At 41.6% G+C, this 18,771-nt stretch overlaps 1 protein-coding gene across 1 annotated transcript in view; it reads left to right on the top strand.

The window, feature by feature from the left end:
* Positions 1-18,771, top strand: part of LOC118098246 (cadherin-12) — an 87,074-nt gene that overhangs the window by 14,111 nt on the left and 54,192 nt on the right. Inside the window, exon 2 of the mRNA XM_035141865.2 lies at positions 16,465-16,915. Within this exon, the coding sequence (XP_034997756.1) occupies positions 16,670-16,915 (246 nt within the window). The 5' untranslated portion in view covers positions 16,465-16,669. The remainder of the gene's footprint in view (positions 1-16,464; positions 16,916-18,771) is intronic.

The raw sequence follows: 18,771 nt of genomic DNA, 5'->3' as shown, positions 1-18,771 counted from the left end.
AACTTGTGTTGTTATTGCCGTTGTCTAATTCATTCTGCCATAGTTTGATTGCAGCCCTCTTTGTCCAGCTGTCTCTCTCTCTTTCAAACACATCAACCCCCACTGGCCATCAGCCGCACTGGGAGAAATCCCGCTGCGTTGTGGGGCAGATCTCTGCATATCGTTGGTATGAGGAGCTTTAGCCGAGTGCGTTCCCATGATGGGCAGTTCCCAGCAGGCGGGCAGACCTCAGCATTACACCTGCCCTCTCAGTGCACCTGTCAGGAGTTCATGAGAGCGTACCGCCTGTTCACTGGGCAATCTCAATAATCAACACTCCCAGCTGCCACCACATATTGAACCGAATCCTGTTGGAAACACCGATGTGTGATGCATGAGCTTTTTGTAAATCGTGTCCAACCTGTTGAATTTACCAAAGACGGACTCAAGTTGAGGTGTAAAAACATCTCAAAGATGAGTGTAAGATGCAGATGATCCGAATATTAAGTCAATATCAGGTTTTACTTTACAAAAGCAAAGGTTTCTCAAGTTTGTTTTTTTAATTTGTCATTGTGGGGTATCTTTTATTTCAGCACAAGGCTGCAACATAAAAATGTGAAGAGATCTGAATAATTCCTGAACGCACTGTAGACTTGGCTTTCACAATTTAAAATGTGTTTTTATTGCTTTTATATCAGTTGCACAAACATTTAAAATTGAAAAAACGTAATTGCTCAGTTGGTTTCTGGACAGAATGACACTTGTAGGAACAGTTTCCTTGATATCCGACCGAGATCTATATGACGTAAAAAATAAATAAATAAGCTAAATGTGTTTTGACCCCCAGAGTTTAAGTGGAGAAATATGTTCAATAATGAAGGATGCTGAGATTTGACCGTGAAAAAGTGTCATTCCAGTGTTTGAGCCTTTTATACCGAAGTTACAAAAATAAACTCAATAGCACTTTTACAAGGGGTGGATGTTAAAGCATTCGTGAAATTTCCTACAAAAGACTTCATCGAATAACAAGATTGACAGAACACACAGGTCCTCGTGATTTCATTTGATTCTTCTAAGACACAAATTTGCCGTGCTGACATTCTGACACTTTGTGCTGGGAGGAATATCGATTCGCAGACTCAGTGGGCATTGGTTTAACTATCCACCCTCCGCACACACAAATCTATCAAACTTTAGAGTGCAGAAAAACCTGCTTGATTCTCAATCACGTAATTAGAGCGAAAACCCAGGGAAGCAGCATATTTCTGGGTTACACTGGCGTTCTATCATTCATCAGCCAGGCGTGTCATCTACCACTGATTGAACCTGCACACTCCTTCGATGTATACACTTTTCTGTGTATTTCTCTTCTCGATACGCTGCAGGTGCCAGGGTTTTCTCGGTTGTCCTGTGGTAAAAGGTTGACAACTTTAACAACTACAAAAGATTTGATCCATACAACATGTAATACTTTGGCCTCCTGTCACACGGAGTAATTAAGAAACACATTGAACCTACATGCACGCTGATTAATGAACGTGTAAACTGAATTAACATGGTAATGTGCTGCTCCCCCTGTCAGGATTAGACTCCCTGCAGTTACTATGCGTCTTCGTGACTATTTACCGCAGCAGATGTGGTCCAACAGCAACGATACCTGTGGAGCTGGCTCATTTAAAGTTATTTACAGTTCATCTAGTACATGGCCCCATAAATCAAATCATTTGCGGTGACCTAATATCAAGATTGAATGCCAGACATTGCCAAACGCGACTGGCTATTAGGAGCAGCAGAGGAGAATTGGGTTGGTGGGCCGTCATGAAAGCATTAACATATTTATTGTCGTGGCAATTATCTTTACCAGCCCTCGCCGTGTGCTTGACATTCAGGGTGCACATGAGATCATGCTACATTCATGTCCTGGGACCTTAATATGTAATTAACCTCATCCTGAATCAGTGAAGCTTCTCAAGGCACAACACATATCTGCAGCAGAGTAAAGCAACACAGGAAAGTGCCCAAACACGCATTTAAACTACCATTTGTTTATAATTCCAGGAATGTGCAGTTGTTCATATGTTGATAAACAGAAAAAAGATATGGAATTCTGGAAATTACTTCCATGTGAGACGACTAAAGGGTTTCTACCCCCCCCCCAAAAAAATAAGAAAATCAGCAGATTCAGCTGTTTCCTTCACAGTGGATGAAAACTTCTGCAGCGCAAAAAATGTTCAACTCCTTATCGTCTGTTTGATGTTCGTCCATTTGATGTAGTCGACTGAATCCATTTGAGGCATTAAATAATTAAGCAGACCTTTCTGAGTTAAGATTTATCCTAAATGCTTAATGGACTACAGCAGATATGCTCTCAAACATAATTATCATGAGCAATTATTAACTAATGTTTGAATACACTAATTATTTTTCTTTCGGGAAAGGGAAGCTCAACATGGTTATGCCAATAAAGATTATTGCAATGTTGTCAAAAACACGCTTTTACAGAAACTAACATGTTTCAGTTCAATGTTTCTAAATGTTGACTTGAAATGTACCATTAAATACAAAGGGTAATAGCATAGTACATTAGTTATAGGACTTTCAAATTATTAGCATTGTTCATATTAGAGAGCAAAGAAATACGTTTCCTGGTAGTTTGTGTGAGTTAGTGTTTGAGTGAAGATTCAAAAACAATGAAAACAAACAAACAAACTAAATATTGCCAGTTCTGCTAGAAAGACAAATCAGCACCATGGACAGTGACCGATGAGGAAAATAATGGAAGTGATGTTTTCAGTTATTCATTTTATTCAAAAAAAAGTAGGAATAACTAAAAAACACATTTCATCAGGATACTGCCAGACCAATAACGTATTTGATTTTTGATTATTTTGATTTAGAAAGTCCATCATCACGTTACATTTATGTGCATATTCAATAACACAGACCAGCCACAGTCCAGCCACTTCCTCCTCAGCCTCTGAAAAGTCTTGACTTCATTAAGCTTCTGCTTCATGTAATTGCCAGTTCACCTTTTAAGCATGTCAGGCTATTGCTGTGGTGCAGGAATATTCAATTTACAGTTTTCCTGCGACTATATTAAGTCCACATCCAAGTCAGCAGAGCTCAGTCCTGCGTCCTCACTGTTCTCACAGCTCTGCTCGCGTCAGTATTCAGTGCATGATGTAGAAGTGTGTTTGCTCTTGGAACCGCACATCTTCTCTGATCAGTGTTTACTCTGCGTTAGTATATTCCTCAGCAATTCCGGTTTGCAACTACATTTCAAAATGTTGAAATATTAAATCCATATTTACGTTTCAACAACATATACAGGCAACACAGTTTGTTTGACTGTAAAATGTGTAATTAGACCTCTTTGCTATTCTTTTATCATCAGGTACCAACAATAATAAAGCCTGTAGAGGTGGATTTAATCAGGTCTTTCAACCTATTGGTGGCTGGCTACATAAAAAGCTTTTGAAAAAGCTCTGTGAGTTTAGTAAAGGAGTAAAATGAATGGACAGAGTTGTGTTGTGCAAAATTCAGTTTGAACGTCTCCATTAGCGAGAAAGACTTTACGGGAGATAGAACGTGTCCTTGAAAGGGGGATTTGTTATAAGTAATTTCCTTACCCAAAAAATATGAAGCTTGTATTCACCTGATATCTTCATTGCTGTGTGTTCAGCCTTTATGTGAGAGCTTGCTTTTCTCTGGTTCAGGTGATGACTGAGCAGTTTGTTCTGAACACTTTCTGTACTTCCAGGTGCATTTCGTGACACATTCAATTTATCTGAGCAAACATAAAAAGGCATGATGTAATTATTTGTAGGGGTTTTAAACTACAAATATCGCTGACTCTCATGAGGCGGTTACCTTTTACTTTGAATAAATGTTGGCTTCTTCTGAGAGACACTGCAGAAATTAATGATGTGGGCGCAGATATCCCAGAGCCTTCACTCCTGTAATGAACAGGAGAGGGTGACAGGGGCCACAGCGAGCGTCCCTGACCACGATGAAAGACCACAATCGAGTGGCAATGACAAAGACGCAATGTGCAGCGGAGGATTATTGGTATCAGACCCACCGACACGTGGGTTTAAAGTTACACAAGGACGGACACGTTTCGGCTTTGTGGATGAATTTACTGTCCTGAGGAGGGGGCGCAGATAGGAGAAAGCAACTCGCCAGGTGTCACTCAGGACTAGAGCCATGCAGAGAAAATTGATGGCAGGTGCAAGAAGGAGGCAGGAATGATGAAGCCTTTCACTGCCACCAATCCATATCAGTGCATCCAGGACGGCTGTGGCATCACACCGTGTGTAGACTGTGTGTATGATGCATTTTCTTCCTCCTCCCTGAGCAACGAAATAACTGGACTGATGCTCCAGATGCTAAACGCAGCAGATCCCACGAGGATTGAATTTACAACAATTTTATGTAAGAAAATAAAGCAATTTGATTGGATTCCAAATTAAGATCGGGATCAATCGTAGAGTTCCACCATGAATCCATAACTCAACTCACAGTTTTACCCCAGATGACTGTCTCGTCCCGTAGAGGCAGCGTTAGAATCTGAGGCTTTATTTCTGTTCAGTCAGGAACATCCTTTCTTTTACAATATGTCAACATGATAAGGAGTCTCCATCCCAGATCAAATTTCCCTGCAACAGAGGTGGAATAGGGAGAGGAGGCAAAAAACACATCTCAATTCTAGTGCACATGCTGTGCCAGAAGCATCATCCTGGTGGAAAACGGGACAGTTAAAATTTGCATTTAGATTACTGTGGTAATAGAAAAACCATGGTGATGAATCTTGTTTCTGAAAAAGAGACTAATGTGGTTGTATTTTGAATACTATGGTAAAGTTAAACGCTCCGGGGGCGAATCTGTATGAAGAGATGTGTGATAAAACAATCATAATCAACCCGTCTTTATTAGCAACAACAGCTAACATGTAGAAGACGTCATGTAAAGTAGTTTGATGAGGGCGTCATACTTAGAAGTAATCTCTTGCTCACCTCAAGTTTGAGGTTTGAAATTACTTCTGGAGATGCTCTGATAAAATACGAGCATCAGAAATACTGTGGTGAGTAAAATATAAGTACTCATCCAATATCCTGTCTATTAGGTAACCCAGATACAACAGCAATTTCCCTTTACTGGAAATGACTTCTTCACTACTTCACTGCTCCATAACATGTGAAGAAGAAGTTTCTGATTAGCCAGAGCTAGCTAAACTCCAATGTTTTACGTCACAGTGGAAATCCCACAAGTAAAATGTGTTCCCAAAGAAGTTCTATGTCATTCGTATTTGGTTTTCAAATAGTTTAACCTGAGTCAGGCCAAACAACAATGATAACAAACATCACTTCCATAAAGGGCAAAGTAGCATACGACTGTAAAAATACAGCTATATAGGTTGTTGTTGTTTTTTTAAATGCATTAGCTGATATGTCCATGTATCGTATCAGGGACTGTCAATGACAATGCCAAGTTGTGTTCTTTAGAATATCTGAATCTTTATATCTACTGACAAAAAAAAAAAAAGGTATTATACAGTATAACCGAAAAAACAGCAGATTTACCACTTCCTATATCTCTAAGTCCAGAAAAGTATTTGCCGCTCACCCTGCCAAGTGGTGATTTTCATATTCATGAGCAGCATGCTGTCAATGGTGCGTACCAAAGGGGCTTCATTTGTTTTCAGCTCTCCCCGTCTTCCAATCGCACAAGTGACGGCTCCGCAGCATCAGAGCCACTTAATTAAGCATCGGCAGGCCTCTACACGCACAGACACTTTTTTAGAGCTGTCTGAAATAATCAAATGAAAAGGCGTTCATCAGGTGAGAGTTCCCCCATCAACTACACTCATTACTGTGGAAGCAAAAAATGCAAACAAAAGGAGAAAAAGCAAAGACACACAATGGAGCTGAAGAAAATTTATTCCGTATTAACTTATCCTGTAGTTACTTTTCAAGCTGTGAGAGAGAGAGCTGTATGTTGCAGCGCTGCATAACAACAAGCTGGCTGTGACTCGGCACCGTTTGTATTGCCAACCGATGCTGACACACATGGCGGTTTCAGGGCTTTTTTAATTTCTCCGACAAAGACAAACTTGTCTCGTGAATGGCAAACACCGAAGTGTCAGCTGCGGTTAGGATTCAGCTGAACGCCGAGGTGAAGACGTCCGCCCGATTAAGCTTCAGTGAATAACCGTCTTTTTATCTATATATCTTGATGTGTTCACTATTCATTTATTTGTGAGAACTCAAAATGAACAGAGGAGCAATTCCACTCAGTCCGTGATTGCAGAGTTTTTTTTTCTTTCTTTCTTTACTTCACTAACCTCAGGAGATAGTTTTATCACTTTGTGGGAAATTGGGACTTATCTGTTCGCTGCATCAACATGATAAGTAACAGAGGCTGCGGCTGATGTGAAGACCGTTACCGGGCGAGAACCTTTTGATCTGAATGTTGAATATAAGACACAATATCAAAGCTGCCACGTACAATAGCTTCGCTTTATCGGCAGACAATTGAAGAAGAGAATAATACAATTTAAAAAATACAATTAAATAAACCCCCCTCGGGATGAGAGGAAGTTCCCACACTTGTTGATTAGAATACGGACTGGCACTTTCAAAAATGCAGCAGAAGTGAACGTGGCAAGTTCTTTTTTTCTACCATTAAACTGGAATGGAACGCTGCCCGTTTGTTCTCGCTCTCTCTCTATCTCTCTTTCTCTCTTTCTCTCCCTCACTCGGTCTCATATCTAATTTAGTGCCATCTGCTCAGCCTGGGTGTAAATCCGAACGCGGGCTGACTTGCTCGCCCAAGCTTTATCTGTTAACATTTAGCACTGTCTAATTAAGCAAAAATGTGAAACGCGTTTGTCTGAAAAAATACTGCGGCCGAATAATGACAGTCATAACAGTTTGGGATATATGTCTGTCACAGCCAGGGAATGCACATATTAGATCAGGGGTAATTAGAAGAACACAACAGCTGTAATAGGCAAAAGCTGTTCATCCGTGATTAAAGAGGCCAACTTGCGGCACATCAGTTGTTTTCTCGTAAAATTCCAGTTGTGCAGATGATTGATGAAGGTTACGAATGCAAAATACCTATAAAAATGTTCCCCATTCACCAAATCCACTGAGGGCTCGATAAAACCCCCCAAAAATACTCTTTTGGATAATCTGATAAAAACAATACTAATTAGCTGCGCTGGATCAGATCCACGAGAGTTAATCAACGCTAAGTTGGCTCAATGCAGGGTTGGTAAGTAAACATTACACCCCCCCAGCAACCAGAAGTGAGCAACAGCAGCTGAACACCAGATTACCTTTCTACAGTGCATGGTGGTTAAATAGCCAAGGAGCATTTACTGTATGTTCGATGACTGAATATGTTTGTAATCACGTTTGTGCGGCAAGTAAAGCAACTTTATCTGGAGCAGCTTTCACTGTTCTGCTGCCTGTAACTGAAGAGATGTGTCAAATTTGAAGTTGTGTATAATTAACGTCACAATTTACCAAAAGAAGTCAAACCTTTTAAAGACAGTTGGGGCCAAAATGATGTCATTGTCTCTAGATTATTAGAGATTATGTATATGTTGCACACTCAATAATACAATATACTTTACAGTAAAGAAAAGTAATTAAAAGTTAACCCCTCAATGATACTTTAGCTCCTCAATTTATCCCTTCGTTAAGGGGTTTAACCAATGACTTCATTTAATGTACCACATTTAAGGGGACGTTAAATCCCCCCCCCCCTCTCCCTCACAAAGTGTGGGGATAACCGATGCATTAAATGCAGTAATTTAAAGGCCTCTCAGTTAATAGTGCATTAGGGAAAATAAAGACATTTGAAACTGGCTTTTTTCGAAAAAGAGCGTTACTCCCTTGTCAACTTTGGTATCTCCCGAATTTGGGGACTCACACCATTAAATAAGCCGCACGACGATAGCGCGACGATTTGTGGTTTAATTGACTGAGTGAATCATTTGTTTTTCGTGGGACTGTGGGACATCAATGCACGTCTGCACCACTTGTTGCAGAAAATAAAAATTATAACGTGATTTGGCAGATTGTCAGAAAACACCAATCAACACTCACATTCACTGATGGTTAATCAATGGGTTTTTTTTCTCCTGGAAATGAGGTGTAATCACTCTGCTGCAGATCCTCTGTGTGACATTAAAACAAACTATTAAACGAGGATATTTCAGATTATTTTTGACTTTATTTTCCCATTGAGGACCTAAAACCCTTTTATCCATTTAACCCTTTCAGTTTTTCGCGAGGGGTATTCGAAGCACTGGAGAATTATTAATGTTACGTGATAAAAAATTTAAAGACATTTCTTTCCTTTCTACCTTGAAAAGACATATCGGCGTTTGACCTTCTGCCCAATGCTACTGGTCTTGTAATAATCTGACTCGCCATCTTTTTTACCTCCTCTGAAAAGAGATGACATTGCCTTCAGGAAAATTTAATGACACACACACTGTACAATGCCAACAGGGCTCAGAACTCAGCGTTATATTCTGTCTTTTCTTAGTTCAAACCGAAGCAGCAGGGGCCAAAGCACTCTCTGAGTTTGCACTGCAACACCCCGCAGTTGCAGGTAAAGCAAGATTTCCCCCCACCGCCAGTTTGGCTTGTGGGATCGTAGGCAAGCTGTGCGGTGACAGGCCTCGGCGTTCACACCTTTTAGTTTAATGTACACTCACACGGCTCAGATCAGAAGAGCAGTGGCAGCTCCGACTCCAGGAACCAGGCTTCGGGTTTTCAGCAGTTCCAATTTAGGGATATAAACGTGTGAGTGTGCAACGTGTCACCGATTATTTATAGCATCCAAAATAAGAGGAAGAAAATCTCTAATTCAGATCCCGAGCACCTAGCTGAAGGTTCACATATCCTTCTTAATCATAACCTTTCAACGGAGCCATATCTGTTGCATCACAGACTCTGTTGGCAGGGGATTTAGATGTGTTCACGCTGGTGAGAGCTGAGTCAGTGTGGTGCTTCTTTATTGCCTCGGGCTGGTTTTGTCTCCCGAGCTAAGCCTTCCCATATCTTCAGGGGGAAAAGTTCATTTCTATAACAGTGAGCCCTCCTTTGTTCGGTAGAATACACGGCTGATTTATTTATCACCATCGCTGGATTAGACTCAAGGTGATTCACCATCTCAGGGTGTGTACACTCACTGATATGAGATGTTCCTAGTTGGAGGAAATTGAACTTAAGAAGCCGTATCTTGTCAGAATAGGATCTGGGATGTTTTTTTTTCTCCAATAGAATAGAGTACAATATAATATAGATAATCTGCAGATGCAACAGCAGCTCCTCTGTCCTGCAGGAATACATTTTACAAGAGAGTAGGAACATGGCAGACATTTAGTGATTGTGGCTGAATAAGAATCTCTGGAGAGTTTCTTGAGTGGTAAATTAAGTCGTGGCCTTAAAAAATTCTGGTTCAGTAATAATCTGTCTTGTTTCCTAAAACCCCACGTCCATCAGCGGCAGACCTCCCGACCTTGAAGAGTCTTAAAAGTAAAAAAATAAATATATAAACGAATAAATACTTCTCTGTGGTATTGTTGTTACTTTCTTATTCCTATTATCTCTCCTTCAGAACATCTGACAGCATAAGCAGAATTTCATCCCGTTAAGTCTTGCCGGTACAAAAAAAAAAGAATCGCTGTATACGTCTGAGTTTCCCGTGGGAATCGAGACATGTCCATTTACCTTTGCAAGGGACTTCAAAGAATAGTCCTTGTTTGATGAACCGTCCAGCAAGAGCGAGGAGGGAGAATGTGAAATGCAAAATCAAGGTCAAATGTGTTCCCGTCTATTTATGGATTCTAGCTTACATCTCTTGAAATCACGTTACAAACTCTTCAATCCTTCCTGACTACGAATATTTGTTTCGATAGGTCTCGGACACTTGAACAAACAGCAGTATGATGCCTACTTATCTAAAACGACAAAAATGTATTTAGGTTTCCTCCATGTTTCATCTGCTAACATGGAGGAGGCAGAGTTTATGACCTATACTGCAGCCAGCAACCAGCGGGAGTCAAGATGATTTGCTTTCCCTTTTAGATCGATGTCATGTCGTCCATCTTTATTTACAGTATATAGGCATTTGATTAAAGATCAAATCATACCATTGTACATTGGTGTTAAAAATATGTTCCTGCTACACAAAGTGTGAATAGACGGGCAGGTCTACACTGATTCTTTTTAGTCTTTTTGTTTAGTCATTTATCGTCACAGAATATAGTTTCACTTCCAGCTACAATCTTTAATTCCATCTATTTGCTTCCGACTTGCACACAGAGCATCTACAATAATTATGTATTGTGTTCCTCCTCGAACACACAGGAACACTGTGAGTGAAAGCATCCAGTGTAGACAAAGAGAACTGACCCTGCCGCAGGTCTGACGTGCTTTGAATAAGCTGCATTGGGTTTAAAAACGAGCTGTAACAGACTGGTGAATACCCGCTCTCCTCGTGGACTGTGTGACGCTGGAGCTATGTAAAACAAAAAAGGGACCAAATGCCACAGGAAGGAACTGAAGAGTCCCTCATTGTGAGAGGAGCCACCTCAAAACTCTTCAAGCAGCAGAAGTCACCGGGTCAGGAACGATCTGTAGCCGTACGTGCTCGAGAACCGTCTATGTGGATGAGAACAGTTGCCTGTGCACCAATGGTGCTCGACGCCTCGGGGGGAGCAGTGCTGCTTCATTTCGTCCTTCATCCCAGAAGCTGCCCATCTTTCACCGCTGCAGAAGAAGATCATGTCTCCTGACTGAATATTTGTCTCTGTCAAGACGTCAGATGTCATGATAAGATATGATAAGATGTGATACAAAAGACGGCCGAGCACGGGATTATCAGTGTAAAGCAAAAAGGATGGGAAGAAAGATTTGTAGTGTTGATTCTTTAATGAGCTGTAATCTCTGGTTTAACTGAGTAAACATGATAAGGCCTGAGTAAACGAGTCATAAGAGTTGACGTGATGTTTGAATATTATTAATATCACGTTAAGATGGAAGTAAAGTCAGTTTCTCTCCCGTCCTCCGTGATTCCTGTTGATGCAAATAAGCATCACATTGTCTTGGGTTTAGTCTGGAACTATTGTCTCTGGCAGGAAGGTGTCACAGGGAAACCGTAGGAGTGACGGGAGCGACAGACGTTTCATATATAGAGGAAAAACAAAAAAGACATCTGTTGTATTCTTCGCTGCAACAAACCTAACCTTGTCTCGTTTGCTTTTATTACCAGACTGTGTCTCTGGCAGTCACTTGTCAAAGCCTTTTGCATGTTGAACACTGTGCATGTTGCCCAAACTCGGGATGTCGGGATGAACTTATTATGGCCCAGATGTAAGTCCTCTGACTTTATACAGCTGCTGATTCCTAGGCTGGAAGGATGTTTATATTTACCATATAAATATGAATCCGACACTGAAATGTCAAATGTAAAAGTTTGTGTGTTGGTGAAGGCACAGACCAGACTGGAGCTTCCTCTGGAAAAGATATTTGACTAATTACTGACTCCAGCTCACTTTTATCTGGTCAACAAACAGGTTTCACTTTGGCCTGCTACCAATTTACCAACAGAATTAGCATTAATCAGCGTTCTACTGATATGGTGGCGTTGGACGGATCCTTTCATATATCCCCCCTGTGATGTCCATGCTTGGAGTGAAATACTATTTTACATCGCAATTTCTAACGACCTATTAAAAAGCAGCGATTAAATGTTTCAGTGATATATTTCAAATGACCAATTTTTGACTTTAACTACAATTTTTTTAATACAAAAATTGATTTTCTTGAGGGTAACGTTTAGTCTAACATTTCCTTTGATACATTATTGGCACGCTGTAAAAAAGTTACACTTCAGAAGCAGCTTCTCCCCCAACACAACCCCAAACCCTCTGCAAAGTCCCGGTTCTGCTGACACAGCACTTTAAGTGAAGTAAGCATCAAGGCACATTTATCACAAAAATAGCCTTGGCAACAAGAGACGTGGCCATTTGTCACTATTAAAAGAATGTGTTTTGGCTTCCTGTCTTCGGGTCCTAATGAAATCAATGAAAGATAGAGGTGTTGCTCGGGACAAATCTATGGCTCCAAAAAAACTTGGATTCAACAGTGGTATCATCTCTTTTTCTCAACCAACACAGAGTTCATTGTAAATGCTGTGCTGGTGGTCTGGGGGGGGTGGGGTAGCAGCATTAAGACAAACACTTAATAATATATATAAAAAAATAAACTTCCTAACTTCCTGTGGGACAAATTAAAGGAGGGGAAACGTCTCATTACTGCATTAGGACTTTAACTCACGAAATATACACACGCAACCGCTGTTTTCAAGGTCTGAGTGGGAATCCCAGTGGGAGGGAACAATGTTATTATATTTATAGACGGGGCAGCATCAGTGACACACTGAAGGGTGACTTTGGCCAGGTAGAAACTCATCATATTCCTAGCATGAGTGCCCACAGCATTTCCTATCCACCACCAAGTTGAACAAAGGGCCGGATGTAATGTGAGTTGAAGGCATCCTCTGGCTCTCCCCACACATAATGCGCGTGGGATATAAAAGAAAGGAAAAGAAGGGGACGACGTCTCCTCATATCATCTTAATGCCTCTACAATTCGTGGCTGCAGGTTTTTGTGCACAGGCCAGCAAGAAGCCGTCCGGTGAGAACCATAAAGAGAATTAAACAAATCGGATTTAAGCGTGGTGTCATTGCTCCTTTGTGAAAATGCTTTGCATCTCAGTGCCATTGTTTTACACCGAGCTGTGGATGAGGCACATTGTTTCTACACAGTGGCTGAAGCTAAACTGTAAAGCAAAGGAGTGAATGCATACAAGTAATTAACAAAGCCACCTTGTTCACTATTCGTTACTGTGCTTGTGCTATAGCCTACGCATGGAGTGCTCTCTGATAATTTAGCCTGACTGGCCAGCTGTGTTGTTACTCCCATTTTCATTACATCGCCTCCATCTCCTCTCCTCCCACTCGTCCCCTGTAGGATTTCATTGATATCACAGTCGTCCTTCCGCCAAACAAAAGAAACGTCTTCGCACCGATCTCCCCGAGTGACTAACACTTTCTTTTCTCCATCACCTGCTCAGTGCACATATTTCCTCATCAGTCCGAGCTGCAGTTCAGGAGAGGTCACCACCGTGGTCATTGAGGTGACGGAGCTGAACATCCACAAATCTGTTGTTACGAGGGGAGACTTTTCTGCTTCTATGAGCAGATGTTCACGATCATATGATCTGTACTAGTATGATACTGACCCTTGTGTGTACATGCATCTGTACATGTCTTTTCTTCATCTTTCTTGTAATTGTAGATTTTTGATGGATGGGTTAGCACATTTAATGTTTATGAAATCATAACAATTAAAGAGTCAGCAGAAAATACAAGTGAATGCAAACATACTCCTTTACATTTATGTCTTCTGGACTAATTGAAGTTCAAAGAAACCCCCAATGCCTAAAGACGAGTTCTGCAATGAATTCATCAATACTGATTCAACAATCGTGTCATAGCTTCATTAGATGATTATGTTAAACTTGAGGATGATAATAATAAGCTTCTCAAATCAAAATTTGTGTTCCCTGTTTACTCAAACGTTTTTAAAAAAGTAGATAAATGGCAAAAGACATAGGTGCCTTTGTGTGAGAAAAATTGATTCACCTCAACACATCCCATCGTCACATCCATCATCTCAAATGTAAAATGTTTCAGCTGGTTTATGCAAAAATGATGCAATAAGATGAATGACTGAATCATCTATATTAATTTAAAGTGCTCCGCTCCGTTTGACTTCACGCTTTGGTTAGATAATCCTTCGACGCTTTTTTTTGCCTCTTCTGTGTGAAACACCATCACATAAACCGACACAAAAAGGTGATGACTCATTTACACCTTACGCTTTGTATATTGAGAATCACCTCTATTTTTAACATTTCAAAAGCTTTTTGAAAACTCCTCAATGAATAATTCCTGTTCTAACCGTGAGTAGGCAGATGCATGGCCTTATTAAAACCACCATGACTTGTTTAAGTCTCTGAATGACACGTCATGATGCAAAACACGGCAATTGCTAAAAAACAAAAAGGGGGGGAAAAGGAAAATGTCGCTGCCCACATATCTATCAGGAAATGAACGTCTATGCAAAACAAGAAGTCTTTCCAGATGACTCATTACTCCCCTCCAATCCAGAAGTCAATGCCTCCTTATTTGTTTGTCATGTTCATGGCAGCCTTGACGACTAATAACTTTCCGGGGGGAGTCTCTCGTGGGCGACAATCTGCAGCGGCAGATCGGCTAGCCATATGTTCTTTGATTTTTTTGAAGGTGGTGTGCGGGAACGCTGTCAGCCCGCTGTGTCGTGTTATCTGAAGTAGACACGCGGGTCAAGGCTCACAACCGAAGGCCCGACACATGCTAATGAACTTCTCATAAAATATGCATCAGGCCCTCCCAGGGCCGTACAGTGGCAGCCGCGTGATTTTGCAGGAATTATGGGAACAGTCATTTTCCATTATGTCAATGTTAAATGAGGAGTGACCTGCGGGAGAGGCATGTCTGACCCGTGTCCAGATAGTTCCTGCCAATTTTGCACGGAGAACTTCGCAGATCAGTTTTGACTTCTAAGATACTGCGGTGACAGAGAATAAATGGATCCGGGTGCACAGCGTGACCTTGTTGAAGTCGTCTCCCTCCGAAGCCGATGTTCCAAGTCTGCACGATTAATCAAAGAGAATGTGATGTCAATGAGGGCTCCGGTTATGAAATTAGAAGCTCGCTGTCTTCCATTACTGTTTGACTTAGAAGTGCATTGAGAGCGAGAGAGGAAACAATAAGCCAGGTGTGGAAACCAGTAGCCCCATTATTCAATCCAACTGTGTGTGGGTCCCTTCTCTGGTTTTCGGCGCAATTAACAAGACCAGAGCCGGATGCTTGAGTGTTGATGTGGTCGAAAAACACGGTGTGAACAACAACAGTGCGATAGATGACTGCTCAGTAATGAACAACATCAGATTCCATAATATTATTTTTCTTCTCTGCATCAACTGCGTAATTACACAATTTTAAATTACTATTATATATATTATTTTATTTTATTCCAAACACAGCACATCTGATATGAATAAATATAATTTTTGTTTCAAATGGATAAAAGATATGGTGCAGATCCTACCTGAGCTGGCTGGGACTCTCTTGATTGTTTTTATAAAAGGCAAACTTGCATTTTCTTTGATTGATGTTTCTATAAAATATAAAATGATATATATTTAAAACGTACTTTTATTGTTATTAGAAAATATTATTATACACAGTGATTAGAGTTGTTTTTAAATTGTCTGAAATGAAACTGAACTACACACTCAGACTTTCTTCTTTCCGTGACAACCCTCTCGTTTACTCATTCTTTACTCATGCATGCGAAATCAGACACAACTCCAAGACATGCCGACGCAGTGGCCCGGCCCATGTTTACATCTCATTGTTACGACCACCGAACCAAAGTACAGACATAAACAATGCATATTGAAAGAATGAACAAATTAAATGTTCAATTGCGTGGCCCGTGAGCTGGATTACATATTGGTAATCTTCTGAATGAGTCCCCCCCCCTCTTTGACAGAAAGGAGTCTGTCAGATGACATGCCGCAGCAAGTGGAACAATCTCCTGTGGCCGCGGCTGTCAAATCTGTTGTGCTCCTCACCAGAGTGATGTCTGAGAGAAAGCAAAGTATCTAAAAGAAATCAGTGTGAGCATGGTGCTTTGCACTGACATCTCATACAGCCGACGTGTCATTTTGATATATGAACTGCCAATGCATCGCTCCATACCGTCAAATGGTTGCCGTGCAACTGATGTAACAATGGTACGGTTACTTCAACATTTTGAAAAGGGTTTGATCAAGGTTTCACTGAAATACTAGGACAACTGCAGCAAAAGCTAAAAAGCTCATCCGCATCCTCTCATTAAAGTGTCATAAATAAAACATGATGTGCCCTTTGCTGACAATCAAAGAAGAGCTCTCACCCTGACAGGTCTGTGACAGTGACGGCAAAAATAAAGTCACTGTTCTCACCAAGACAAGTAATCTGGCTAATTAGACCAAGCTTCCCGGAAAAGTGTCTGATGCAGCGGTTAAACGATTTTAATACTTATAGTCATGTTTGGGAATATGAGCAGTATTGTCCACCATCGAAGGTAAAAACTAAATCTGGGCCAGAAACAGCTTGAGAGTCGTTAGGAAGAGAAAGTTACGAACACCTCAGTCACAGTGCATGATGAGCACATGTGCTGCAAGACAGTCTCCGATCCGAAAAATCACACTGCATGATAAATATATAATGGAGCTAATGCGGAATGAGGTAATTCAAGATCCTGCAAACCTTTTTAAATTATGCATTTGTTTTGTTTCCTTCAGGTGATGAGCTCCATAAATCTCTGAGTGGGATCCTGACAGACCCGGGAGAACTGCTTTGTGGGTTTCGCCACATCTGGTTCCAGCCCCCCCACCCCCCGCCTCACCACGCGCCCATTCCCCATAACGACCTTCACAAGTTGTTTCAACGTGGCTCAGCTCTCATCACTGGACTTTAACTCGGGGGCCTGAACCTCACAGATCGCCAATGCTAACAAGGGACTGCCTGCTGCTGTTCCTGTGGATCCTCGTCAACGCAGGCTCAGTCTCTTCTTTGCGTCCACCCTCACCGCCGCTGGGACGGAGCAGGACGGGGAGGGAGCACGCCAGGAGCTTGGTGGGCCCGATGAGGAATGGGGCGGCTGGATTTCAGCGGGTCAAAAGGGGCTGGGTGTGGAACCAGTTCTTTGTACTGGAGGAGTACATGGGGTCAGACCCGCAGTACGTGGGAAAGGTAAGAAGCCTTATTTTTTCCTCTTATTTATGGTGGGCGAGAAGTCATAAATCACATAGTAAGGAGCTCGGGAGAAATTGGATTAGTGGTAAATGGAGAGAGCGGTAGAAAAAGAATAGAAAAATACACTGATGTAGATTAAGTTTCAAGCTATTCTGCGTAAATCCAACAAAAAAAACACAACAATGTATTTGTATACATTGATAAGTTGATGTAAATGTATACACTGGGGAAATCCTTTAGGCAGGACTCTCCTTATCCAATCACACGAACATACCCACCCTCTGTCAAAGCAATTGTTGCAGGTTACCCATTTTCATTTTGCCTTTGCATTTGAGCCTGAACCTTCCAATCCAATAACGGCCTTATTGTAAAACTGTCCGTGCTTGTTAGTGTTTCAAGATATTAATGTCTCCGTCATGAGGAAGGAGAAAATCTATATATTTTAATGGAGCCCTGCCTGCACCTCTATGTTAAACAAGCTCGACACACGTGACAGTGAAACGGTGAAAGAATCGATGGTGTGGTAGAAATAAATTTAAGCTACAGTCCTTGTAAAACTGTCAGAACATCATAGTTATGAGCCGGGGAAGATGCTGACAGCAATAAAAGGCCAGCGGAGAGAACCAATAACCTGAATCCAGACTGAGATACACATGCATCCCATCAGACACTCTTCTTTTTGTGAGCTGCTCAAAAACCTCACACATCCATGTTTTTAGTGTAGGATTTTCTTTATACATATATTCTCCGCCGTGGCTTAAAACATTTCGTAAAGTAACCCCTGTGGGGGTTTAAGGCTAAAGTTGTAATTTGGCACTCCTGGCTTATACAGGATAATAGTAAGACTGACTTATCTGCCCCAGTGCCACTGCAATCAGCCCTGACAAGCCATGCTGTTTGTGGAAGTCTCTGAGGCTAAAAGTAGGGGGAGGGAGGCTGCTGTCTGCTGCCCTCCTAAGTCACTTAATCCTGGGCCGCTGCACTGCTTCATAATAATTGACTGATTCTATGCCATATGAAAAGCATTTGGAGATGCGATCCTGCGTCTTTGTCGGGACAATCTTAAAGCGACAGGCTTTTTTGCTTGCTGCAACAGGATAGAGGTTAAATAACGCCGAGAGACTGGGAAGGCAGGATGCCAGCGACGTGTCATCGACGGAGTTATCAAGCACCGTCTCAGAGAGCAATAAACGACCTCTAATGAACCATGACTCCTGCTGCAGTGAAGGGTTGGCCTGTGATACAGTTATGCTAATTGTGGTAATTTGCGAACACGATTTCCGTTCAGTGACCTGCAGAGTTATGCGGCTCATCAATATTGTTCCTCGCGTTATTACTCGGTTTTGGCATTTCATTCACGGTCTGAGGTGAGGAGGGGCACATGCACTGTTTTCCCTGTGCAGCTTCCTTTCTCTCAAATATAATATTTTACCATCTGTGGTGTAGAGATGGTTTCTTTTGGGCTGGTTTCTACATCGGTGAAGTCTTGCCATGTCAAAAGCAATAACATCCCTTTCAAGGGTGTCAAAATGAAATGCATCTCTGCCAAGTGTAATTGCAACAGTCAATTAACGACTAATTAGCGTGAGCCACTGAAAACACAATTCATGTTGCGAACAAGATGTGGTAGTTTTGGCAGCCAGGAGACGAAATGCTAGACAACCGCTGGTGGAGGAAGAGTGGAGCAGAGGAAGCAGCTCATCGATTAAAGACGGAGCGGGGAGTCAGAGAGCCGGAGTTAAAGATCAACAAGTTTGTCGACTGACTGGTGGCATTCGCCTGAATGTGTCTCGGGGTTGCTATAGTGACACCTGCCTGAGAACAATGTCTCGTTGGATGTCCCGCTGTTTTCT

Source organism: Hippoglossus stenolepis, chromosome 19 (assembly GCF_022539355.2).
Source record: "Hippoglossus stenolepis isolate QCI-W04-F060 chromosome 19, HSTE1.2, whole genome shotgun sequence".
Taxonomy (NCBI): domain Eukaryota; kingdom Metazoa; phylum Chordata; class Actinopteri; order Pleuronectiformes; family Pleuronectidae; genus Hippoglossus; species Hippoglossus stenolepis.
The sequence above is the reverse complement of the archived record's forward strand: the minus strand, read 5'-3'. Positions and strand labels throughout refer to the sequence as shown.